General features: G+C 42.8%; 1 protein-coding gene across 1 annotated transcript in view; it reads right to left on the bottom strand.

Moving 5' to 3' along the window:
• The window catches only part of NEURL1 (neuralized E3 ubiquitin protein ligase 1), a 71,468-nt gene extending 46,918 nt beyond the window's left edge, over window positions 1-24,550 (bottom strand). The window contains exons 1-3 of the mRNA XM_009070381.1: window positions 24,454-24,550; window positions 14,400-14,641; window positions 9,435-9,756 (exon numbers count right to left, since the gene is read on the bottom strand). Of these exons, the coding sequence (XP_009068629.1) occupies window positions 9,435-9,756; window positions 14,400-14,641; window positions 24,454-24,550 (661 nt within the window). The remainder of the gene's footprint in view (window positions 1-9,434; window positions 9,757-14,399; window positions 14,642-24,453) is intronic.
• Between the last annotated feature and the right edge of the window lie 1,490 nt (window positions 24,551-26,040).

The following is a 26,040-nucleotide window of genomic DNA, read 5'->3' as shown; positions in this document are numbered from 1 at the left end:
TCCATCAGATTAGTTTTCTTTCCAACTGTTTCTAGTTCTGACCTTCAGCATGAGGCCAATTTCCTTCCACCTAGACAAGATCCGCAGATTCTACCAGGTTAGGAATGAAGTAATAGAAAGGTGTTTTGACAAAGCAGGCAGCATCAAGGCTCACCTCAGACAAGAGCACACACATTCCAGTGTATGGAATCACTGAATCAGATCTATCTAGAAGTAAGCCAGGCCTAGAAACAGGGGTAGAAACCAAATGGACCAGTGTTTCTGTCAAAAAGATGTGTTCACACAGCCATGCAAGGATAACAGAGTGGTTTGCTGATGCCTATAAAAGGCTCAGGAGAGTGATGGCTGCTGCCTACAAACACCAAAAAGGACAATGAAAATCAACCAGAGAAACACTATGGCAGAATGAAGAGGAAATGCAAATGTGTGTGGAAACACATTGAACAAATTGTCACCAGTCTCCTGGTTCAAGTGAACACCTGTGGGGCTCTGAGTGCTGGAGTCCTCTGGCCTTGGGCAGGCAGAGAAACAGGCAATGCTCTGCATTAAAGATTTTAGAGGCTTCAGATCTTTCCATGCAAGTGGTGCAGTATTTATTGGCACAGTACCAGCACGGGAATAGGATTATTGGATTGGAAAGGCTTTTTCCCTGGAGTGGTCTTTATCCTCTTAAAAAGATAGAGCAATTACACATTTATTTTTTTTCCTGAAGAGAATTAATTGTCTATGAAGGGTCACACCGGTAGCCAGATGCATCACAAGAGATTTTCATCTTCTTAAACACCCCAGCTATAGCCAGTGGCCAGCAATCTGTTTTATCAATCTCTTATCCCTAGCTACAGACTAAACGTTTACCAAATAAGTTTCATTTCAAAATCTAATATGAGCAGATGGAATGGAATTTTTTTTAACAAATATTTTGTAAAGGACTTTAACATCAAAGTTATGCTAATGAATGAGACTCAAAACTTCTGACTGGACAAACTGTTCTAGGCTATAGACATGGAATGCTTTGTATAAATTACACAAAATTCTGCCAACATTATCCTGCTATAATTCCCAAGACAATAGGAGGAAGTATTTACCTAGCACACATCAGTACAAGGCATGATATTTTCACCAAATGCCACAACATAGGGGAAACATAATAAATACTGTCAGAGGAACATATTATGAAAATGTGATTAAGAGAATATGATAGAAGAATGCAAGATCCAGATTTTACTAAATGTCAGAGCAGGAGAGAAGAGCCCAGTGTTTCACTGAGCACATCACCTTGCAGGATCAGTTGCACCACAAGCAGAGCCAATGTAACGTCTGCATCAAAATCAGAAGTCGATTCCACACAGGTAGATTACCTCAGAGAAGAAAAGTAGTAGCTCATCATGACCAAAGATGAAAGGCTGGAGAAAATAACAGCTGCATTTGCAGCATTTTTTTCCAATCAGGACCTAGAGATGCTGATTATTGTTAGAGACAGGGCATTGGATTCAGTGGATAAGCTAAAGCCAGCACTAGGAACCAGACTGCAACAAGCTGAGGACAGAAGGGTGATGCAAAACCAGGGCCCACTCAGCCTTAGGCTGGGTGAAGCAGATTTGCAGGGAAGAGTGCACACACACGTGGGGCAGCACAGGGATCCCTCCTCCATGTATGCTCCCATTTCCCCCAAGTCTTGCCCTACAGCATCAGCACAGGTTCCTTGAGTCAAAATGTTTTGTTTTCTTCAGGACAAGCCAGGCAAGGTCTTGAGGAGCTTCTGCTGCTCACTGTTCGGCCAAAAAGAAGGCATGAGTGAGCAATAACCTAGGGCTAGATTCTGCTCACAGTGTAAAACCACAGTGACTCCATAGATGGCTGCAATTTTAGGCTGGTAAAACTGATGGTAGAGGTGGGTTATCGGTAAGAATTTTTAGACTGAGGCCAACAACAACAGTTCTGCTTGGGAAAAAAAAATTTAAAAAATTAAAAAAAGGAGGGAGACTTTGGACTACAGAGCAATCTCATTTTTAACTCTGTTGCTGATACGGATGGGAAAGCCAATTTTGTTTTATTAAAGGTGTCAAACTTTTTTAATAACCCAGACACCTACAGGGATAACAAAATCATATTCTCTGTACAGTAAAAATTGCATATTCTGAAGCTGTGATGCCAATTAGACGTTGAAATGACAAAGTGCCATCTCACACCAGCAGAGCCATACTGTACAGAGACGGTGTTTAGTTTTATCATGTCAGCAGTGTTTAGCCATCATCTGTCACACAGGCTTAGGGGAAAGGGCCTCCACAGCTGGAATAGCTGGAATTGCAAGATTAGCACAATAAACTGTTATACTTTTACCAGATCACTCAATTCACACCCAAAATTTACCTCCAACTCCAGTTTACACCAGAGTAAATGCACACTTTTCATCAAGCTGTAGCTTCGTGAATGAAGAGGAATTAGCTTCCAGCATTACAGCCCATGGTTTGAACAGTTTAAACTATTTAGCTGAATATTTTGGAGAAAAGTATTAAGAAAGCTTCAAAGATTAATTTCTTCTATCAACACATTCTCTCTACCTTTCCTTTTTAAAGACACATTATAGAGATTTACAATAGGAACCACATTAGACAAACTAAGGAAAATGCAATTATATGTGGCACTGAGTATCAGTTAAGAGAAGTACTTAGGAAAAAATGCAGCATAGATATCTTACCCTAAAGGTTTAAATCAAAAAGCTAAAATCTTTGCTAATGTAAGGAATTCTTTGAAACAGCTTCCAAAAGAATACACTGCTCCATTAGTGGTGGGTTATTATTCTCCAAGGCCCTGCCTATGCTAGAAACTTCTGTAACTAACTATATCTGTGCAATAAATCCAGTATGCATTCAATTATTCAAGTAGTTTGTATCTCTATTAGAAGTAAAAGAAAGCCCTTTTAATTGCTTCCAGACTACATGTTCCGCAATTCCAACACTTAGCAAAGGCAAGATAAACTTCTTAGTGTAAACCAGCAATATTTACCTCCTTAAAGCAACAGCCAAATCAACCATCAGAACAGATATTTAATGTGAAGACACCACATTTTTTAACATAGGGGCCCATCTTTGCAGTGTCAGCATGTGAACTACAGCATACACATACCCATAATGTAAACACCACTTACAGTTGTCAGAGTTTTCATATTTCTTTGGGCCTTTATGGGTAACATGGAAAACAGTATTATATAGCCCTTCTTGCCTGTGTTAGGAACAATATTTCAGCTTACCAGGACTACAGGAACTTTATAGTACAGAATGCATTTTTCCACTGCTCATTCTGTCTCGTTACAATCTTTATTTTTCTCATGCTGGGCAATAAAAGCCAGACTAATGCCTTTTAAATTTATTCCTACCCAGGTACACTTGCAGGCTCTCCTGATGCCAATGTGGACATTTTTTGGCATATAATTGTGGGATATAATGTGCTCAATGGCACAATATGTGCCAAATTTTCTCCTTTCTGTTCACCTGCTCCCCGAGCAGTCCTGCTAAGGCAAAAGGGGTTCAGGAGAAAGCAACAGGTTATTTGACATGCAACGCTGAGAAAATATATGTAACATGCACAGCCTCTGTGCAACTTCGTAATTCAACACCTCATCGAGACCCAGTGAAGCCTGAAATGCTGATCCCTCAGAGACCTCATTTTACTTGGCATCTGACTGTTCTGACTGACTTGGTCTTTGCCGTTCAGCTGCTCAGCCCAAACACCCCACGCTGGGGGACAGGCAGCAACAGAGCAGGGCAGGGGGATGCTGCTCTCCCCACACTCATGGGCACAAAGTCTCTGCTGTTTACAGTCACACACAAGGAGAAGAACAAAATCTCACTGCATTCACAGGGCCGAGAGGAGCTCTGGCTTGTATGAAAGTGCAGTGTTTGGCAGCCTTATCATCACAACCGAGACAGGCATACCTGGAGGAGAGAGAGACCTTCGAGCACAAGGAGCTGCCTTGGGGCTGTGGGTGCACCTTTGGGTGCCTATCACATCTGGAAAAAAACCCTTCACCAGAGGTGCTAAGGCAAAGCAGGGATTAATTAAAATGGCAAGAGATGAGTTATTTATTAAACTGTTTTCACATTTTCAGCTGTGTTAGAGAGCTTCCTGCAGCTGCCATAGAGACAACAACTACAGACAATAAAACTTTATGAGCAATTTAAATTCTCTTCCCCCTTAGGAGATATGGAAAAACAAAGACAACTGACTGTGAACAAGTCTTGTGTATCTTGCCTTCATTAAGTAGGACTCTGTTTAAGCACTTATTATGCTTTTCCATCAGATAGTCACAGACTTCCACAGAAAGGATAAATAGTTTATAGCTTCCACTTTCAACAATACCCTATAAAAACACACTGCAGTCATATCTGATTATCCAATTCTGTTTAGTGAGAAGCACTCTCAGCAGATCAGTCTGCTTATTTGCACGTGTCACAATAGCAACAGAAATGGATTCCCCTGGGCAATGGAAAATAAGCTTTGCACTTGGAAAATAAAATAGTAATAACCACAGAGTAAAACTGCAGATGCATGCAATAAATGAGATTTATCATCAGTCTTATACCATTCACACCTGAAATTTGCCCATAAATCTACCTCATTTGAGCCTTATTTAATGTTTCTTCTAAAGGTGGCCTGGAGCTAGAGATTCAGTCTACATAAGAACCAACAGGAGTGAAGAAAGAAAAATGTTTCTTTCCTACAAAATGTGCAACTTCCTTGTAAACAGACACTAGGCTGAGTCTCAGGATGGGTACATTTCCATCCATGATCAGTTCACATTTTGGCTTCTGATACTTTGCAAATATGAAGCAGTAAGAAGGTAGGAGGGGGATCCAGAAAGAGATTTCTTAAATATCTAATACAATATGCAGAATTGCCAGTTAATTCTACTAGGATCTGTGTATATATATGTATGAGTGAAGTATGTATTGATACAGTTTCTACTTCAGGTAAATATAATGCATACACATTTAAAATTTTCCCATTTTGCAAGGTCTTACTAGGTTTACACATATTTTATATTTACAAGATGTGGTGAGGCTTAGCTTTCAACAGGTGCTTCTTAGTGTGCCAATCTAAATAAAATTATCCTTGGTTTTCAAAGCTTGTGCTGGTAAAAGACCAAGAATACTTTGAAATAGTGCATGAATGAAAATACAGATGGATGGGGGAAGAAAGTGAACAGAGTAATAAACAGTAAAGGGGTTTGGTTGCTAACCATACTAGCGGTGAATGGGACTGAGGAAAATGAGTAGATTGTTCCTCAGATTACCCTGCTGGAGATATAGTGTGAGTAGAGAGGTATACTGGATCCATAATTGTTTTGCAGTGACATTTTTCTCTACTTTTAGAGCACATGCTCTGTACTTTGAGAGAAAAGGCACTGGGTAGTAGGACAAGATCTTCATAGGATCTTTCCAATCTTAACCATTCTGGAATACAGTGCTGCAATGTCACTGCCAAAAAAATGGGGTGATTTTCAAAATGGCACCATACAACAGGCAAACCTGGAATCCCCCATAAAATGTAAAGGAAAATGCTGAAAACTGTCATTATGCTGTAAGGTACACACCACTGGAGGAAGTTGCCATCCTTGCTGTCCTGCAGTGAATCCACAGAAAGTGTACATGCCAGGCTCACTAGCCAAATGCTTGAAAGAAGCAGGTTAATGTGAGACACCACCATTTGGTTCCCACGAGCTGTCATCCTTCCTTCAGGGTTCCAAAAACTCCAGGATTTAAACAGCTGGGCCTTTCCTTTTCTTCTTTTAATGCTTTATTGTAGCATGAAGGCAGCAGATTGCTTATATTCCATTTTTCTCGGACTCTTTTTAGAAGTGTGAATGAGCATGTTGAAGTGATACCATAAGGACAAGCCACACTTCTAGTAAATATTACTTTAAATTACCTTGGCATGTAAAAGTGCACTTGTGCAAATCTAGCTGCCCAAAAAGGGAAGCAGAGCTGTAAACCATTCTGCCTACAAGTTGAGTATGTTGGCAGGAGAGTCACTGTATAAGGGCATGTTTACAGGTCATGTAAGCCTGCATGTGCACTGAAACTCATGCCCTAAACACAGAACATGCATGAACTCCATTGCAACAGCCTCCTCTATGCATCTCTCCTTACATTGTGGCAGATAAACTACTGAGACCCTGTGGTCAGAGGAGACTGAATTCCTGAGTGAATTTAAGCCTCTTCATCTCTATAATGTGGGTAGAGGAGAGCAAGGAGTAGCCTCTGACCTGTGATGAGTATGTCAGTACTGTGAACCTCATTGCTGAAGCCACCTCAAGATGGATTTAAGCCAGTCCCTCATTTTGCCTCACTCCAGCAGTGACAGGCAAACCATGGTCCAAATTCAGTTCAAACTCCCCTTGGCTGCAATGCAGTGGATCATGCAAGCCCTTTTTACCTGTTTCATTTCAAAATTAAGCTGGCAAAGAAGCTTCTTAAAGGGTTCTGCCACTGAACACAGAGCGAGGGCAGTCAGACCCAGAAACATCTGTGACAGCCACATACACCTGTGCATTGACAGCAGTAATGATGTGGGTAATTATCAGTAAGGCAGTTGCTGTGGGTAAAGCCATAAGCAGGAGGAAATGCAAAACTAAGGTACAAACCAGCAGTTTCTCTTTCATTCACAGGCAGAATTAAATGATGCCAGTGTTGTACAATGCCTGTGATGCCCAGATTCACAGGCAGAATTAAATGATGCCAGAGTGTTGTACAATGCCTGTGATGCCCATAGAGAGAGAGACAGGACCGAGCTGGGCAGCAAGGCTGGTGGCAGCCCTGAATCAGGTGACACTGCTGTATAACCTCTGAGAAATCACTTAACTCTCGCAGGCTTTGGGCCTCACTTTGGTCAAGTGTCTATTAAATATCTAAGACAGGAACAGTGTCACTGGACTTGGTCATTGCCCTGTTTTACTGGGTCCCTTGTTTTGGCTGGAAATTATTTGATAGTGTAACACAGATAAGCAAAACAAAAATGTGCAGTTTCGGAAGTTGTTGCTTTTGGGAACATAAGTGCACTGTCTGTTGCCCTGCATAGCTGGAATCTTGCAGTGACACAAGACTCACTGCTGCAGGTCTTTCCCTTGGGCAAGTCTCATTTTGGAAGTGAAGTTACATTATTTGAAATGGGGAGGAAGTAATTCTTCAATAAACAGAAAAACAGACACCAGAAATGGTGAAGTTTTGGTCAGATTCCTGGGTGAAATGCACATAAAAGCAAACAGAGGCAGTGCAGAGGTGCAGTATGACCCTGTAACCCTACAGGCATTAGAAAATAGTGAAGCTTAAGAACAAGGAACATGTTTGGTGTTAGGAGACAATAAATCACTGAACTGGAATCTGAAATGCTAGGCTCTTCTGTTCAACATACCACTCCAGCATACCCAGCCTCCATCAGATGCCCTGCATGCCATACCAGGCTGAGTTTGACTATATATTTGTAGCTAAGCTATGAAATTCATTTGTCAAGTCCCTGGGGTTTTTGGCAAGTCATCCTGTACTATATGTGTGGTCTGCTACACTAAAACAGGCATGCAGAGCATTGTAGTGAGCATGTCTATAGGATCCAGGGGCAACACGGCCAACAACTTCCCTTCTCTGACTTTTAGTACTGTTTAATAATGAATGGAGATAGAGAAGACTCGGGTTGAAGATGTTTCAGCACAGTTGCTAGGCTTAAAGCCTGCTGAAGGCTGCTAGAACAAGCTATAAACACGTATCTGTGCTCCGTGCCAACTGTGTAAACTCAGAAGCTGCTTGCTTCATTCAGGGACTTTATACCCACCAGGGAGTCAGGAGCCTGTTGGCCTAGAGGTACGTCAGTGGCTGGCAAAAGTCACATTTTCCTAGTGAAAGGGGATGTGGAAGATGCTAGGACAATGCAGGGGTGGATGACAGATAGGAAATTATTTCTCGGGTGTTCTGAAAGGAAACACATAATCCAGAGTTATGGACTCTCATTAATCAGGTAGGGGAGTCCTAAGGCACCAAATCTCACAAGAACAGCCAGAGGACTTGAAGTCATTTGTAAGCTCTTCCTAACTGAATCCTTGGTGTGACATTTGCCCAAATTCTCCATCCCAATTCAAGTATGACCACCTTGGCCTATGCAGAGTTGCCTAGTGGCTCTGATTCAAGCTGATTCACAATGAAAGATAAATCTTTCTGCACCTAAAAAAAGAAAAAGCTGCCAAGAAATTCTTCAATTCCTCTGCCTTGTGCAATCTTGAGCCATGAGTCTTTGACCTAAGAAGAGGTCAGTCTCAATTCTTCATCCCCTGAACCCACATCCCTCTTCCTTGCCATGCAGGCAGTCCTACAAATATTTTTTTATACAGCATGGAGCACAGAAGGGAGGCAGAACTGTCAGAAAGGAGTTTCATTAAAGTTTTTCATAAATGGCATGAAGTTGTCACTTTGACAGAGATTTACAGGCTGCATGATAGGAAAAAGCCAGGATCTCCCTCAGCCTAGCAAGAATATCTCATCTTCAGAAGGAACATCAGCTCCTGAAGGTCAGCAGGTACCATCTAACCTTTCCCATGGTGAAAACAAGACCCATGAAACTACTGTTATATGGAGAGTGCTGTGATTTGCCCCCCAGTGACAATGCAAAGCCAACTCGAAGACTGCATGCTGACACTTCTGGTCCCCAGCAACCTTGCTGTCCTTTAGGTTGGGTCCTCACAGACTCTTTTCAGTTCTTCTAAGATGTATAAACTCAAATAGCCCAAACCTTGACAGCCTGCACATTTGGGACTATGACCAAGGCCTCATGAATGCCAAACTATCTTCATTTCTGCTGAGGATTGCAGAAGACAAAGGCACTCAGCACTCCTCATCCTCCAACCCCAACTGTGTATCTAACCTTCAGGCTCAAGAAGACAAATCAAACTCCTCTGTGAAAGCAACATCCTAGAAAAACCAGTCACAGATTCTCTCAGGTAATTTGGCAGACAGCCATGTTTCAATCTGTCCATTAAACCATCCAGAAAATCATAACAGTGACATCTAGGAAGGACTTATCCATAGCATATAAAATGCACTTCCCTACTTTGGCATGGGGAAAGCAGAATGATAAAAAGAAAGTCTTACAAGGTATATGACACACTCCAGGCTATGCTCTGATAGAGCAACACCTCTGAGCAGAAATCCACTTACTCATGGATGGCATCTACTGCAGCAGCTGTTTCCCACCTCCCACTGATGTTATATTTCTGTGCTATGTTTCTAACACCCACTGATCCAAGCTGAGGTCATGAGATGCTCTGGGGAAGAACAACAGCTGTTTCCCTGCACCTGTCCCAGCACAGAGAGGGGACAGGCAGTGTCAGGTTGGCCCTTCACGAGGGATGGCTCAGCATCATCCCTGTGTGTTTGGACCCAGGTACTCACCTAAGAGCTGCACTCCGCGGGTGAGTCCATAGACATCGATCAAAGCCCAGAGGGGCTCTGCCGTCCTCACCCCGCTGAAGAAGAGCATCGCAGCAGAGTCATTCACTCGATAGAAAACCCGTCCCTTCTTGTCCACCCAGAAGGCAATGATGTTTCCCTCATTTGCAAACTCCTCTGGCAGAGCCTTGGCCCAAAACCCGCTTTGGGAAACCAAGTCAGGGCATGCATACTTCGGCAGAGTGTCAGGGTTAATCCTGGATGGATCCTTGGAGGTAAAGCCAAGTCGAAGAGCTCCACTCCAGCAACACTGCTTTTTTGTGATCTGCAAAGATAACAGCAGCAATAACAGCGTTTGGCACTTGAACATCTACTTACACACTACCGGCTCTATGCAAATAACACTGGTGGGCAGCATGCAGATGACCCCACTAGATTTAGGAAATATTTTACCCACCAAACACTTCTGTAGCTTTTTCAGCTCCAAGCAGTGATGCTGCATATTGAGGATATAATGCCCATATTTTAAAAAAACAAATAAATCAAATCTATGTGGAGAGGTGAAATGTAATTACAGCTGCATGATGACTCACTTCTATTTCTGGGGTAATTCCTTTTGGCCTAAGACTCATCCTCTCACACTATGTGCCAAAAATGGCCATAAGAGCTTTTATTTCAGCACCTGCAGCAGCAGAGCTCTTCCCACACAGTGTTTGGATGATGGGGTCTCTCATGACCTGAGGGAAAAGCACTGACTCCAGAATCACAGTTACCACCATGGGTGTTCAGGGTTTCTCAGACAAGTAAAAGACAGTCTTACCCCTGTTTAGCTTGTCACTTGATGAAATTACAGCCCTGCGGCACAAAACTTGTGCGTGGGAAAACACAATTTAAAGTATTTAATTTTATTTAATATACGAGTAGGAGGCACCAATAGATGTTGTAGTATGATTTGGTAAAACCTATTTACTTCAGCTGTGAGTGGTGTTTTTCAAAATATGTTGTGCACAACTACACCTCATCTGTCAGTGTGCAATTACCCAGTGTGTCTGGGGTCAGGAACATCTGCTATAGCTTTTAGAATGACTCGTGTGTCATATCCACCCTTCTGCACCTGAGACACTGCAGGATAACAGATCACAGATGCCTCCAGTCACCAGCTTCTTCTCTCAAGAACTGAGCCCTGGACTGTAAGGGATCTGAGGGGAGCAGACAGCAGGTCCTAAACACATGCAGCACCTCCAAAACACTACCTAGTTAACAAGGTCTCTTTTTTTCTCCTATGGAAACAGGGAGCCTTCCAGAGTTCATATGGTCCCCAGATGGAGATGGTGTCCTTGGAAAATTTTTTCCTCCCATTATACTTTTTGAGTATGAACCTGCTGGGAATTGTTGTTCCCAAAGGGATTCAGCCCGTCAGCATCCAGACTATGAAATGTAAGACCTAAAGATGCTGGATCCAGCCTTGATGTGGGGCCAAGATAGTTTGTGCATGCCAGTTGACACATAATTAGTGTATCTGTTCATGCACTGAACCTGCAGTAAACATGACAGCACTTGAGATAGTCCTCTTCCATCAATGCCTTGGCAGCCTCAAGCTATTCCATTGCTGGCTGCAGGACAAAAGCAGAAACATGGATAGGTACCACCTACCAGATGTCACACAAAACTTGCTGCCTTTCTCCAATTTCTTGTTCTGCCAAAGCACTAATGGCTCAGATGAATGGCAATGCCAGAGACTGAACTGTCCAGACTGCAGCACTTTGTCCACAAAAGCCTGGCAGCAGCCCTTTGTGTCCCAGCATGGAAGCACAGGCTTTTCACCAAGGGATTCTGCAAGACATTTTCTTTGGACTTCTGAATTCTCCTCTAATCACATTTGTAAATATTGCATTTTTCTTTCACATGTTCCTCTCCGAGGCAAATCTGGAACGTGTGCCCTTGGGGACACAACAATCTCACAACAAAGACATTGTTCAAAACCTAGAGATTTCTGTTTTATAATTAAAGTATCAGAGAAAATAACTCAGAGCTCAGAAAAAAAGTTACCAACAGACAATTTTTCACTTAAGCAAGTGCTGGGTTTTATCCCTACTCAGTCTAGCCAAGCACCTAAACTCTTCACATGAAACACTTGAGCAGAGATCCCAGTCCCAGGAACCACGGGAAGCTCCTGCTTGTGGGATGGACACTGAGCTGGCACTAAAAAGGACTGAAGAAGATTTGCTATTTTATATCCATGGCCAGGGTAGGATGGGATCATTTGTATCCCCGGTGGAAGAGGGGTGGATGGGGCATGCATATGACAAAATGGGGAACATAATTGCACACTCCAAGAAGAAGCCTGCAATATTTATTGCAGCAAATTTACTGCAAGCCCTAAAAGCCTTTGGGTCTGAGATAAATATGGCCTCATAGTCATTTGCACAATTTATTCTCTTGCCAGTACTTCACAGCAATCACAGGCTGCGTGAAGTAAATATTCATATGGTAATTGAGGCTGCACATGTTTCATGTATTAATCAGCACCTATAAACAGTTCTCAATACAGTCTGACCACAAGAAAACTAATATCCAAATTAAAATCAAGCATAAAGCCTGCCAAGAATTAGACACAGCTGGACAAAGGGTACACAGTTTTGCTAAAAAAGGCAGTTAATGGTGGTTAATGGTGGACCAAATTGTCTCTTCAGCAGTCACTGCTTGCAGAAAAGCTCAGGAGGTCCACTGGGTACCAGAAGGGGAGGAAAAGACAGAATCTACATCCAAACTGCTAAGCCATAGCTGCTTTTGCAGATTCAGGCACCTGACTTTTACTGCCTTGTGCCATCTTTGAGAACTTCACTCCACTCCCTAGCCATGCCCTGAATTACATGGAAGAAATCATACTGGAACATATCTCTCTGAGGCAGTTTGACAGCCATATCCCTGTATTCCCAGAGCTGAAAACAAATCAAAAATCTCAGCATAAAACCTGAGATACAATACCTAATAAAGAGAATGAAATCTCCTTACTTCTTTCCTCTATTTTCCAAAGGGAGTTTAGACTTTATAGGACCTGAGTGACTGGGTTCATGATTAGTCTTTGGCTGCTAAGAAGGTTTAAGATGCTATTTTCCATAGGCACACAGAATAGCAAGACAATTACAGGATGGACTTTCAGAAAAGCAAAGATGTTTTCACATTTTCATCCATCCCTAGAGTACAAGTTCTGCTGAAGCCTGTTGATTACTCCCATGAGACTTTCCCATTGGACTCAGCAAGAGCTCTGCTCATAAATCCCTTGTGCAGATTTGCCTGCATATACTTCACATATGTTATGCAAGCTAAAATCCTAAAATACACAGTGATAAATGAGTGTAAATTTCCAGAGATAGCTACCTTGTTTCACAATGAGGAAGAAATAACCCAGAACCTTTGCCTAAACCGCTAAATTCACTCAAATCTTTGATGGTGTCTTCAAAAGCAAAATGCTGCTTTCAGCTCCTCCCAAATCATTTGTTGCAGTTGTTTGCCCAAACTGCTAGCCAATATGGAAAAAAAAATCCCATTAAGCAATATGAGTGAGTCCTGCTGGGCTTTGAGCCTAGACAGAAGCAGTAAGAGCTCAACAGGGAACATAACAAACCTGTAGGAGGGATTTTCTACCTATGGGCCTCAACCTGAAATCACTGAAATCCCTCCATATTTCCAAAAGAAGGTACCTTCTTCATTCCTTGCTCCTTTGTTGGCTGTGAGGGAAGAGGCAGGGAAGGCTGATATGTTGCTGTAGGTCCCAGCACTCTGGGACCTCTAGCAATGGACAACAGCAAGATCATTCAGACTTGGTAGCTATATCTGATAAAACTCCCAGAAAACTCCTTCTGCAGAAATGAAGGATTTGCAGCAGATCATTCATATGTGCCATGAACTGGAGACGCCAAAGAAGATGACCTACTTTATGCCAACGTAAGGCATGAAGTCAGCTACAAACAATAAACCGCAGTCCCACAAACTAGAGGGCATAAAGATTGGAAAGCATCTGTGGATGAAGTTTAAAGGGCCCCAAGCTCCTTAAGGTGCTGATAGCCTAAAAAGTGCTTTGTTCCTAAGAAGGCTGAGGAGTTTCTTCATTGGAAAGCAGCTCCTGGTGCACATGGAAGCATGTTGTCTTAGAGGAGCTGAATTTCCCATGCCAGCTGCAGCACTAGGGGTACCCACTCCATCCTCCAGGCTACCATAGACACAAAGGAAGTGCAATCAGCCTGTGCCAGCAAGAAAAATGTGATGCCTGCAATGTTCTCTCCTCTGACCTCAATGCTATCAGGTGACTGATTCAACAAAGCAGTTACCAGACTGCCAGAAAGAGCCTTTTCTTAGACTGCAACTGTGACCAATTGCTCATTTCACGCTCTCATCGAAAATCTTCTCTCTTCCCTGCCCAGCACACTAGCAAGCACCTTCAACTCCAGGTCCTTTTCACCTCTTATCTTTTGGCTGTGGTGAGACCAGCCCTCATTGCTGCCCTGTTTACAGAAAGAAAAGTGCTTGCTGTGGAATGGAAAGCCTTTACTAACTCCTTGTCCCTCTGCCCACCAAGACTCCTTGGCAGGATGCAAGCAAAGCCTAGAGGACATGTAGGCTAGAGAGACACTGAGAATGCTGCCTTTCAGACTGATCAATACAGCCCTTTTTTCTTACAGTTTCCAAGTAATCAAAAGTTAATCTGTTGTCCTTGTCTAGTATCAAGATAAGTTTTTTGGATTTCCCTTTTGTTCCCAGTTTCTACAGTGGTCTGTACCAATGGCTCCAAGAACTACAGCGGCAAAAGCAGTACCAATGAAGATCACAGATTTTTAAGGCCAAGACCTGACTACTGTGCTTTTCAAGGAAGGACTAAAGATCTGCTGCAAGCACCAAAGCCTGGTACACTCCAGCATTCATTCACAGCAGCTCCCATGGCAATAAGGGAAGGTATAATTTACTCACCTTAAGCCTGACTTGCTCATAAATAACGATGGGCCTGTTGCTGAAGGTAATGGCATTGCAGAAGCTAGCCTGGCGCTTCACTGCCTTCTGTGTTGTGTCCATGATGATCTGGGATCCCTTCGTGTGAGGATGGAAAAGCAGAGGGCTGATGGACAGAGTTCCACACTGTGGGATGGGGAGACAGTGCTTCTGCTTGTGGTGGCATCGGTGGGAGGAAGTTGAAAATGATCCACCAATGGAATCTGAAAGCAGAATGGGGAAAAAAAGGTTTCAAATCTACTGTGAGTAGTAAGTAAAATTTCAATGCAAAAAAAAGCAGAGAGACTTCAGAGAGGAACTATAGACCAAAAAATAGTTAGCCAAATCCTTACTCTGTAAATCACTGAGGGTTTCCAGAGCATCTTGAGCAATGAAAGAGTACAAGGATACAGAAGACTCCCATCTAAACCATCTGATATTATAGTCCTTGACATTGAGACTGCGCCTCAGCACTGAAGTCACAGGCCATCTTGAGGCCATAGATCAGGAGCGCAGCCAAGAATTGGTTCCAAAAGTGGAGCAAAGCATGTGTGAAGCTGCTGTTTCAAAGCTGTCACACTTAGGGAACAATCTTCCACTTCCAAAAGACTCCTAAACAACCTGACCATTTCTCTCGCACCTCCTTTGCAACAGCAACTCCACTGATCTTTGGCTTCATGTGACTCTGGATGCTGCCCTATCCACCCATCCCAAGTGCCAGTTCAGACATACACATTGCTAATTTATACTCAAGCACTACTCAGCAGTGACCCAACCTGGATTTCTCCACCAATCCCTATTCATTCTCTTCTCTCCTCCACTGACGGGAACCTCAGATGAGATCCCACTTGTCTTGAAGGCATTGATCAGCACACTATGATTACAGTGAGGAAAGCTAAGAGGCAGAAAGTCTATGAAGAATGGACGAGATTACGTCTTTCTCTAACCAAGACTCTGCACAAAGATTCAATGCATGACCAACACAGCCACAACAGCAGCTTTGTTCATGAACGAATGCACATGCACATTTCTTTTCAACAGGGAGCCTGCAGCAGTTCCAAACAACCATTATGCTGAACACAAGTCATCTGCTTCCTTTTTCTTGTGTGCACATATACACTACATTATGCACATGTTTGGGAGGAAATACTCCTAGATTTGGAAACAGAGTACCAACAGATTAAAGGACTACTCCATGATAGACTCAAGGACGCAACAAAAGCAAATATCACCTTAACAATGTGCCAGTTTGTGCTGTAAAGATTCATGACTAAACAATATTCCGCAAGCACACAAACTATAGAATCTGATTATGTATATTCTTCACACAAATCACTTCCTCAGTGTTATGTCTTTCCATAGCTCCTATAAAATGATGCTTATACACCTGATATAACTCTTGCCTTTGTAATATAAAGCCTGAACCCTATTCCTCCCAGTTTTAACTTGTAGGTACACAAAGTTGTAATGACACATCATTAGGGCGGGTATGAGTAACTACCAACAGAACTTAAAATGCTGATTTCTGATGAGAACATTATAATTCAACTTCAGCATCAGTCACTCTGGCCTTGTCCTCTAATATCCTTACTGTTTTATTTCTCCCATTTTCAGCAATGGGAGGCCAGATAGCAGGGCTGTTACCTTTAAACACTTTCATTAATGCTTTATGGGAGAGATGGACCAGCTGGGAGTTATTTGATGTTAAAAATTATGTGTTATATGTCAACTTCCTTCTCCTATTCCTCACGCATGGAGGAGGAGAAAAAAGTGCAGAGCAAGCACCAAGAAAAAGTAGAGGTTAACCTGAGCAGGCAGGTCACAGAGGGAAACCTTTAGGAGGAAAAGACTGAATGAAGGGTAAGCTTGACACAGGGAAGGTCAGGTATGCAGCAGCTCACATGAACCTGAACTTTTCCCTTTAGAAAGGTCACTGCTGACCTGGGACAGTGAACCCTGGCTTTTCCCAACAGACCAGACTGGGTGATCAGAAGACAACACAAGCAGTAGCAGCTCCACAGACAGAGGTTACCTCCTAAGACCAGCTTGGGTTACCTCCTAAGACCTGTTTAATTAGAGGCTGTCTTATGTACCAAAGAATAGGCGGTTGAATCCCTTCTGGTATCACTATCTTTTTTGCAAACCAGGTATGTTCTTAACTACCACTCCTCTGAAATCCTGTTAAGTCCTTAGCTTTAGTGATACGTTTGTTGAAGAGTTTCTCAGACTTAATGGTGTTTTGCTAAGAAGCATTTCCTTTATCACTGCAAGCATGATGCTTTTCACCATCTCAAATGGTTAAAAGCCAGAGCCAGCAAAAGTGGCTGACTTAACCTTGCTACACTCCACCTTCCCAGGTGGGTCATGCTGGTCTGTAGGGACAAGACCATTGACAGATGGTCAAAGTAAACCATCCCAGCCTCTCTTTTGGCATAAATTTTTCAGGCTGCTGGATCGCCTCATTGCTCATCTCTTAGCTGCCTCTCCGTTTCTGCTGTACCCTTTCTTTTGTAGGTAGACCAATTAAAAACATCTAGTGTAAAAACTTACTTTCCTAAATTTTTCAGCTTCTCTAAAATATATATGAAGTCACAGTCATTTCTGAAATGAAACACATATAGAGGGATATAAGAAATTGTTTGCAAGAATTAGTCAACGGTTCCATAGAAAAATATGAAAATCTCTTTTTCTGATAATTTCCAGGGTTTTTTGTTCAACACCCCATTGATAATTTCTAGGGATACATATATGTGAAAGCAAAAAGCTTCCAGTGAATATACATTCAAGTCATGCCATCTTTGCATCTAGATCTGAATTTTGTAGCTCAAACATTTTGCCAGCAGTCACGCTTCAAACAAACTTGCACAGCACAAGGCACATACATTTCAACCTATCTGCATACTTCAGTGCTCTAATTTCACTGGATAATTTGGCTGAGATAATAACTGGCCCAGGTCTCCACAGGACATCGTGCCCTTTAAAGTGTGGCAAGAGTCACCACAACTGTCCATAGCTTTCAAAAGAGGCTCTAATAAAAACATGAATATGTTCAGAGCAATTGCTGCAGCAGCGTTATGGAGCTGTAGGGTCCTGCCTGACCCCATGGAAAAGATGGCAGAGGAATGTTTATTTGGTGTGATAGTCAAACCCATGCCAGACCAACACCTGCAGGACAAGTGCCCCCCCATGAAGACAGCTAAAACACAGGGCAATCATGCTCTATGGGAACGGAAGAAAACACCTCAGGATCAGCTTCCACAGGCAGATAATGCAAATGGGGAGGAGATGCCTTCTTTCTCCCAAATGCTCTTACACAGCAAAGACTCCTGCATGATGACACACTTGGGTAAGGGCCAGAAAAGGCCTTAATTTTCAAAAAGTGCAACTATTTAAGAATGAGGTTTTGCACCTTACAACTACTTGGAGAAAATACAAAGCAACAGGTCAAATACAAAGGCCTTTTCTAAACTTCTTCAGGGCAGCATGTCTCCTCCAAAAGGAGGAGACACCATACAACTTCAGATGGCAACACAAACAACTAAGACTGACTTAGACAAGGAAAGGGACATTTCAGCAATACATGCTTGGCTGGCTAAAAATATCATAGAATCACCTTCCTAAAGTTTTTGTTCTCATTAGGCTGGATCTGGACTCCAGCCTTCTCTGATCCCCTTGTTTAAACTACTAAACATTTTGATCTCCTCATCCTTTGCTACCAGTAGTATTGATACAATACAGCTGGGGCCCTTGCAGTAGGTTTCAATATTTTTTTCTTTTTATAAAAGAATTGAGTTAAACTCACACACACAGAGTTTAAACTGGCTAAATAGGCAAAAGTCCTCCTGATTTCACATCATCCATGCAAGAGTCCATTAACTGAGACTCTGTTTCAGATGACTCCTGTGCCAAAACCTAAATAATCAGTTGCCTAACAAAGGTGAAGTACAGTAATTGATTGAAACAGAAATTTCAAACAAATAAATATCTGAAAGAAGGCTGAAATAGAAGAGTGTGTTCCAGGGCACTGCAAGCTTCCCATTCCACAACATAACACAACTTTGCCGTGACAAGCAGGAGTTGTAACAACATGCCAAGACTACGGAAACTGGTATCTTGTGACAAAAGTCACAAGAACAAGATCATGCCTGTCTGAAAACAGGCTCTGTGTTGAAGGGCTGCAAATCCAGAGGTGCACCATGGACAGCTTTTCAAGTTTCATGTTGGGGGTCACAAAGAACAGCCTCTGCTCACTCCTCAGTTTTTAAGGTTTGGGTTTACTTCATTTTTCAATTCATACCATTATAAATGCTGTTTGAACTATTTCACCCAGTCAAGAGAGCAGCAAAGGTAACCACTTGTAAACTACCACTTGCTCCCCTGAGCCACAAGACCATGGACTGGATCTTCTGAAACCTTTAGTAAGCCAAGGTGAAGGAGATGCTAACATGTGCCGCAACGTTAAGCAGTTGAACTGCTCTGCCTTCAGTGTCCTACTCCTAAGTGCAACCTTTTTGGAGCCCTTTTTGAGAAAACAGAGCATTGCTCCAAAGGTGACACACACAGAGGTGACCATGTGTGTTAGACGTCCCTGGTCTCCTGGATCTCAAGGCCTGAATGACATCCACATGCTATATACAAGGCAGCACTGGAAGTTCTCAGCTTAGAAAAATGCCTCTCAAAGCCTGTTAGGGGTTTTCACCAGAAGCATTCATGCTTTGCAAGTATTAGGCATAATCTTAAAGACTTGGGATTTCTTAAATGCTGCAATAAATGACTGGATTTAATTTTTTTAAAATATATTCTTTCCAGCTGAAAATATCTCGATAGGCACCTATCAGAATACCACCAAAAATAATTTCTGATTGAAAAATAACTGCGAGTTATTTAAAATAAACTTCTTACAGTATATGAAATAAGTGGCATTCAGAACAGAAAGAAACAGAAAAGAAGGCTTTTAAACAGAGCCCAAAGACTGACACACAGTAGCAAATAGGAGAAACATATCCTTGTCCACCTGGGGAGGAGGAGAGGAGAGGTCTGGGGTGGTGACAGAGGTACCTGTGACACTGAAAAGAGTAGACAGGCAAAACACCACACCATGAATGGAGAACAGGGTTTCAAAATTATTACATTATCAAAAGGGGCTGGCAGACGATGCTTTATCTGGCAGGTGGCCTAACTGTATAAGCATTTAAAGGGAAGGATTTTGAGAAGGAAAACAAGGAAACCATGTGTGCATGTGGGGAATGCAAGGGAAGCTCTGCCCCAGGGACACACTCATGGTGCAGCAGAAAAGGCCTAGCCCTGAAGGAGTACCCACACGGCTGGATAGGTAATAGCAGCACAGTGAGTAAAAAAATCAGCTGAAATGAATGCTTGTATTGCTTACTACTTCTTGAGCTGGTCCCATACTTTTGAGAATTATCAGTGAAATACAGTGTAACTAGTCACACTGATCCTTTACATTTGTTAATAAAGTTCAAAAGGAGAAAACATAATGAAACTCTTGTGCTAAGCTTTGCAAAAGGATTCTTGAAAGTACACTTTCATATACAGTTAGCTAAAAATAAACATTAAACACCAGTGGAAACTGGAAAGGGGTTGCAAACCTTGTTTTCTCACATGCAGCCTGACCCAGGGCATGTGCACAGAAGAAAGAGAACCATAAATGAATGCAAATCTCTGCTGCCTTTAAAAACATTTGCTGTTCTTGAAGGAGTAAGCAATGATCTATCTCCAGTCTATATCCAGCTCTCCCTATGCCTGGATGATGACAGTGACCCTGTCAGATTGCTGTCACCACAGTCAAGTACTCATCTTTGCATTGCAAGATGACCGAGAAGCAAAAGCAGAGCTTTGCTCCTGGAAAAAGACATTCTACAGCTTCACAGGTGTTGGGGCATTCAGTGATAGAAATGCAAAGGGTTAATTCTAGAGCATTAAATCCCAATTATGGAGCATCTTGGGTTAAATTTTAGTGAATTAGGGAAAAATCTACAAGGTGGATGTCAGCCAGCAGGTCAGATCTAGCACTCCCATCCAAGACTCCAAAAGAAATCAAAGCCAGAACATAACTTATTTTCATCTGTGCTATTTTAGCAGTGACAAGATGTATCAAGAGAGTAGGTTTGCAGATAGTGTAAGATTTTCCATTTAAATTATAAAACTATGAGACAAGAGGCAGGTGCAGACAGACCACATGCACATGAAAGGGGATAATACCAGTCCTCTTTTATTTTTCCCTTTTGTAAGACTGAAATGCAAAATTGTCTTTAAAGTAACAGATCTGAAAGACAAGGGTGGTTTTACAGGCATCTGAAAGAAGGCCTCTCCTGCACTCCCAGTATAAAAAGTGGGCAATAAAAGCAGGAGTTGATTGCAGGATGATCCACAAAGGATCCATCTTCCAAACCCGACTGACAAGTGGTGGGAAGGGAGCGGTTAATTTGTGAGGAGTCCTCAAAGTGAAGAAGGTGACTTTTCACTTCATAGAGTAAAATAAAATTACTTAGAGATGTAAGAAGTGATAGTAAGGACAGAGGGCAGGAAAACAGGTACAACTGAAATTTGGAATAAATACAAGTGTGGCAAGACTTTGTCAATGGCAGAAGAGAAGACTTTGAGGCCTGCAGAAAGGAAAGGAAATTAAATGGGAAAGGCTATCTCCTGAAGATGGGATAGATGCAAGTGTAATCTGCAAGACTGTGTTTGATGTGTTTGAGGGGACTTAGGAGGATGGACTGAAAGAGTAACTGGCATTTCCTTTGCCTCTGCTCAGCTGAGATGTGCATTTGCTGTCTATCACTTGCAGTGCTGTAGCTGAGGAGCAGAGATGTGTCCTGTTCAACACTCACTCCTCATGCGGAGACAACAAACTCTGCAAGAGTGCCATGCAATTGCTTGGGTGTGGGGCTTGTTTAGCAATGTCAGCTGAACATGTTGACTTAAAAGTCCCTGGTTGTTACAACTTGGATGTAGGGCTTTACAACAGCTTTCTTGAAGACAGTGCTGGGGCTATGAGTATCAGAAGAGTCAATAGTGTGGCAACTGCTATAAAGCTTGAAAAAAGTAGATAAGAGAGCTGAGGAGTGACAGGAGAGTAAGAGCTCTGCTTCAGTTATAAGCCTGAGTTGGTTTTAATATTTGAGTTTTTGAGAAGGAAAAAAAAAAGGAGCAAAATGTTAGACTGGCCAAAGGAGATTTAAGTACTGCTGGGGTGAGGTAAATCTGTTAATTTAGGAAGGATGAGGCTGAGCTAATGTTTGTTGTTGAAATTATCCAGAGAGAGAGATGAGAAAATACCTCTGTACAGAGCCTAGAGAAGCCTCTGCCGGATGTGGGAAGAAAGGTAAGGAAGAGCCTTGAAATGCAGGAGAGGCAGAAGGAGAGGACAGCAGGACAGGAGTGAGCTGGGGAGACAAACCCTCACACACACCATCTCCAGGAGGAACAATCCTGCTGACAGCACTGCGAGCACTTAAAAATACCAAGCACCAAAAAGACAGCTGATCAGGCCCTTGTGTTTTGGTGAAGAAAAGTTGATATCAGAAGAAAGGCATGTGAATACAGGAAGAAATTCATTCCCCTTATAAATGAATTTTTAAACTTCACATCTTCAGTAATGAAGCTGTGTGATCATTAACCATCTCCTGGTCCATAATCTGGCACTGTTTACCCCGTGTCTCTCAGTCAATTGCAGACATTCAGTCACCAATGTGGCACACCACAGAGGACAGCCATGAGACCTCTGGCACTGCTCCATGTCCCGTGCATGCAGCCCACCCTTTGCAGGCTCCCTCCCTGCCCTGTCCCCGTGCAAATCCCCCCAAGCCCCTGCAGACCATAAGTCTGTTAAGTACATAAGAACAGCGAGAGCCTAAGTAAGCAGCCATATGCTCCCATCTGCCAGGTAAGGACAGAGGGGGTAAGCAGCCCCCCTGAAAGATGCTGGGCAGGATGAATTGACTTGGGAGCTGAGTCCCCCAAGGTCCAGCCAGGTCCATGGAAAGGAGACTGACATGCCTCCAGCAGCAGCAGCCACTTCTCTCCACACCAGCTTCTAGCAGCTCCTCTGATCCACACACAGGAGCAACTTGCATGTGCCATATAATTATTTGCTTTTGAGAGCAGCAAGGCACTTCTGACCTTAGTCTCTTTGCATTCTGGTGACTTTGCATCTTTATTATTCTTACTATGGCTTACTTAGGCTAATCATAAGTTAGATGTTGTGAGTAGGAACTGAAAAGATCAAAGTAAGAAATGGTGCTCTGGAAGCATCTAAGTTCTTTTTCTTGATTTAAAGCATTTTTGCTTTGCTGTGATCAGGTCGGAACGGTCAGCAGTCTAACAAGAAATGTAAAAATATATTTATGTCTTCTAATAAAAGAAAGCAAGATTAAATCTAGTTCAGTTTAAGATTTAGAAATGTTTCAAAAAATTCTGTTTATCCTTCTCTTACAAATCGTCTCCTCTGCTAATATCTGATGCTTCAAGAAGAGGAGAAACAGCTTGCCCTGGGTGATGGCTGATCTGTCTGTGCTGCAGATGGTAGGACAGAAGGAAGAAAAAAGCCCAAAACTTTCCATGCTCAGCCCTCTTGATAATCCTTATCTTCTCAAGCTGATACACTCTTGGCCATAGGATTCTGCATGCTTTATGTTTACTTTTCTGACTCACTGCATTAATGAACCAGTTCTTTGCCATAGCTCCTTTCCCAGAAACTGTCCACTTAGGATAAGCCATTGAACTCTCCTACCTACCATAATTCCAGTTACTCATTTTCTTAGTATAGACCAGAACTATGTATAGAACATGTTACACCTGTGTTAACATTACAGAGTTTCTCCCAATTTATAATCATGTAAACTAAGCCCAAGTTCTTACTGCAGACATTTGACTAAGAGCAGTGCTGCTGAGATTAGGGCCCACAGCCCCTCACCTCTCTCTGAACAGGTCCTAGGGTACAGTAAAAATACAAACCTTCCACCCACTTTGAACCAAAGCCTCATACTCACAAGTTGAGTGTCCCCACAGTAGTGATAACTGCACACTGCTTTATTCCTTCCCCTCCTGCAATATTGGGCACAGCTGTGATGAACAGCAAAGCTGCTGCCCCAGAGGCAACTGTGTCTCACTGCACAGCCTGCAGTCAGCAGAGCAGCCACTCTCAGAGGGTTCATGACAGTTCAAACTGCAAAAAAGTAGCAACATAAAAGCAGAGCCTAACTGCAAATATTTTATGGCCACGTAGTATTTCCATGCACTACAAATCAATGTAAAAGATGTTTTCTTCAAGGGGCCTCATATAGACTGTGTTTTTAAAATGCATTCCCTCTGCTAAATATAAATCAGTAAGAGTTTTTGTTCTTCCAAAAGATTAACTAGCCTCAGTATTTTGGGATCTAATTCTAGAATACTTGTAGAGGTGCCAGCATTCTCTTCCAATTTAAATACAGTTTAATGGAAAGTCTATCCTGGGCACATTTTCCATGTAGAGTGTAATAGCTTGAAAGTCTGAATATCGAGAGTGCACCAGAAACAGAAGTAACCTGTCGAGGTTAAACTTTATGCATTTGTCAGGATGAGAAAGAATGTGGGAGCAATGGAGAGCAGGAAAACACAAATATAAGAGTACTAGAGACAAGCAAATGGATCTGTAGAACCAAAATCCAAGAGATGATAGAAATAGTGTAGACTACTGATAAAGCCACACAGAGAAAATGCAAGTTAGAGAAGCTGTGGTTCCAAACTCACACAATTTGCCTGGAGTTATATCTGTGCAAAATCAAAGATGGGCCTCAAGACTCAAGATGCTGAATTAGACACACAACAGGTGACTTCCACTGCATATTTACAATATAATGAGCTAAACTAGGATGCTGTTCTTTGCAGAATCGCAGAACCGGTCAGGTTGGAAAGGACCACAGTGTGTCATTTGGTCCAACCTCCCTGCTCAAGCAGGGTCATTCTAGAGCACATAGGTCAGGACTGCATTCAGATAGTTCTGGAACACCTCCAGTGAGGGACACTCCATTACCTCTTTTGGCATTCTGTTCCAGTGCATGGTCACCTGCACCATAAAGAAGTTCTTCCTCATATCCAGGTGGAACATCTGTGCACCAGTTTCTGTCCATTGCCTCTTGTCCTACTGCCTGGCTGCAGTGAGAAGAGCCTGGCTCCATTCTCTTGGCACCCTTCCTTCAGATACGACAATGAGGTCCCTTCTCGGTCATCTTCTTGAGGCTGAAGAGCTCCAGCTCCCTCAGCCTTTCCTCCTAAGTGAGATGCTCCAGTCCCTTAATCATCTTTGTCACCTTCTACTGGACCTGCTCCAGGAGCTACATGTCCATCTTGTACTGAGGAGCCCAGAATTGGACACAGTACTCCAGATGTGGCTTCACTAGGGTGAGTAGAGGAGCAGGATCACCTTCCTTGACCTGCTGGCAATGTTCTTCCTAATGAATCCCAGGATTAAATTGGCCTCTTTTGCCACAAGTGCACACTGCTGGCTCCTGGACAGCTTGTTGTCCACCAGGACTCCCAGGTCCTTCTCTGCAGAGCTGCTTTCCAGCAGGCTGCCCCCCAGCCTGTACTGGTGCATGGGGTTATTCTTCCCTAGATGCAGGACCCTGCATTTGCCCTTGTTGAATTTCAGGCAGTTCTTCTCTGCCCATCTCTCCAACCTGTTGAGGTCCTTCTGAAGGGCTGCACAGCCCTCGGGGGTATTTGCCACTCCTCCCAGTGTTATGTCATCAGCAAATTTGCTGAGGAGGCACTCAATCCCCTCATCCAAGTCACTGATGAACATGTTAAAAAATACTGGGCCCAGTATAGAACCTTGGGGGTGACACTAGTGACAGACCTCCAACTGGACTCTGTGCCGCTGATTACGACCTTCTGGGATCTGCTGTTCAGCTAGTTCTCAATCCAACTCACTGTCCACTCATCTAACCCACACTTCTTGAGTTTGCCTATGAGGATGCTGTGAGACACAGTGTCAAAAGTCTTGCTGAAGTTGAGGTAGACAATATCCACTGCTCTCCCTTCACCCACCCAGGTAGTTATTTCATTGTAGAAGGCAATCAGGTTGGTCAAGCACCTCTATCCTATCTATCCCTCTATCACCAGTGGAAAGAGACAGGATATTAAGACAGTAATGTGGAGCACCTCTGAATAATGCTTGTCATCTGGATCATCAGATGGAGGATGCTCTACCACTGCTCTACCATTCACCCAGCGCATGAGATTATACGTTCGGGATGCAGAACACAGCGGCCAATAATCTCCCGTTGTTTCTGACCTGCCATATCCTAGGTGACTTGTTTAACACAGCTCCCTAATCAGAGACAACCTCTAATCGAGAAAGACAAATGACCTAGGCAGGAGACACCATCCTACCTTGCTCTCTCCGAATATTTTGGCCCTGCCAAGTGTTCCTGTAATAATGTAAGTGAACAGTAAGACTTTGCAATAGCACAGGCTTATCAGCATAGAACAGAAAGGAGAAACATCTCTGCAGAGACAGCATTTGAAATAAAGTGGTGTGGGTCCCAGACTCATATTTGTAGCTCCTGGGCAGAGAACAAGACTGCTGAAGAGACGCCTCTAGAAAGAGCCCGGAAAA

The sequence above is a fragment of the Acanthisitta chloris genome, unplaced genomic scaffold (genome assembly GCF_000695815.1).
Source record: "Acanthisitta chloris isolate BGI_N310 unplaced genomic scaffold, ASM69581v1 scaffold1352, whole genome shotgun sequence".
Taxonomy (NCBI): domain Eukaryota; kingdom Metazoa; phylum Chordata; class Aves; order Passeriformes; family Acanthisittidae; genus Acanthisitta; species Acanthisitta chloris.
This window is presented reverse-complemented; position numbering and strand designations above follow the sequence as displayed.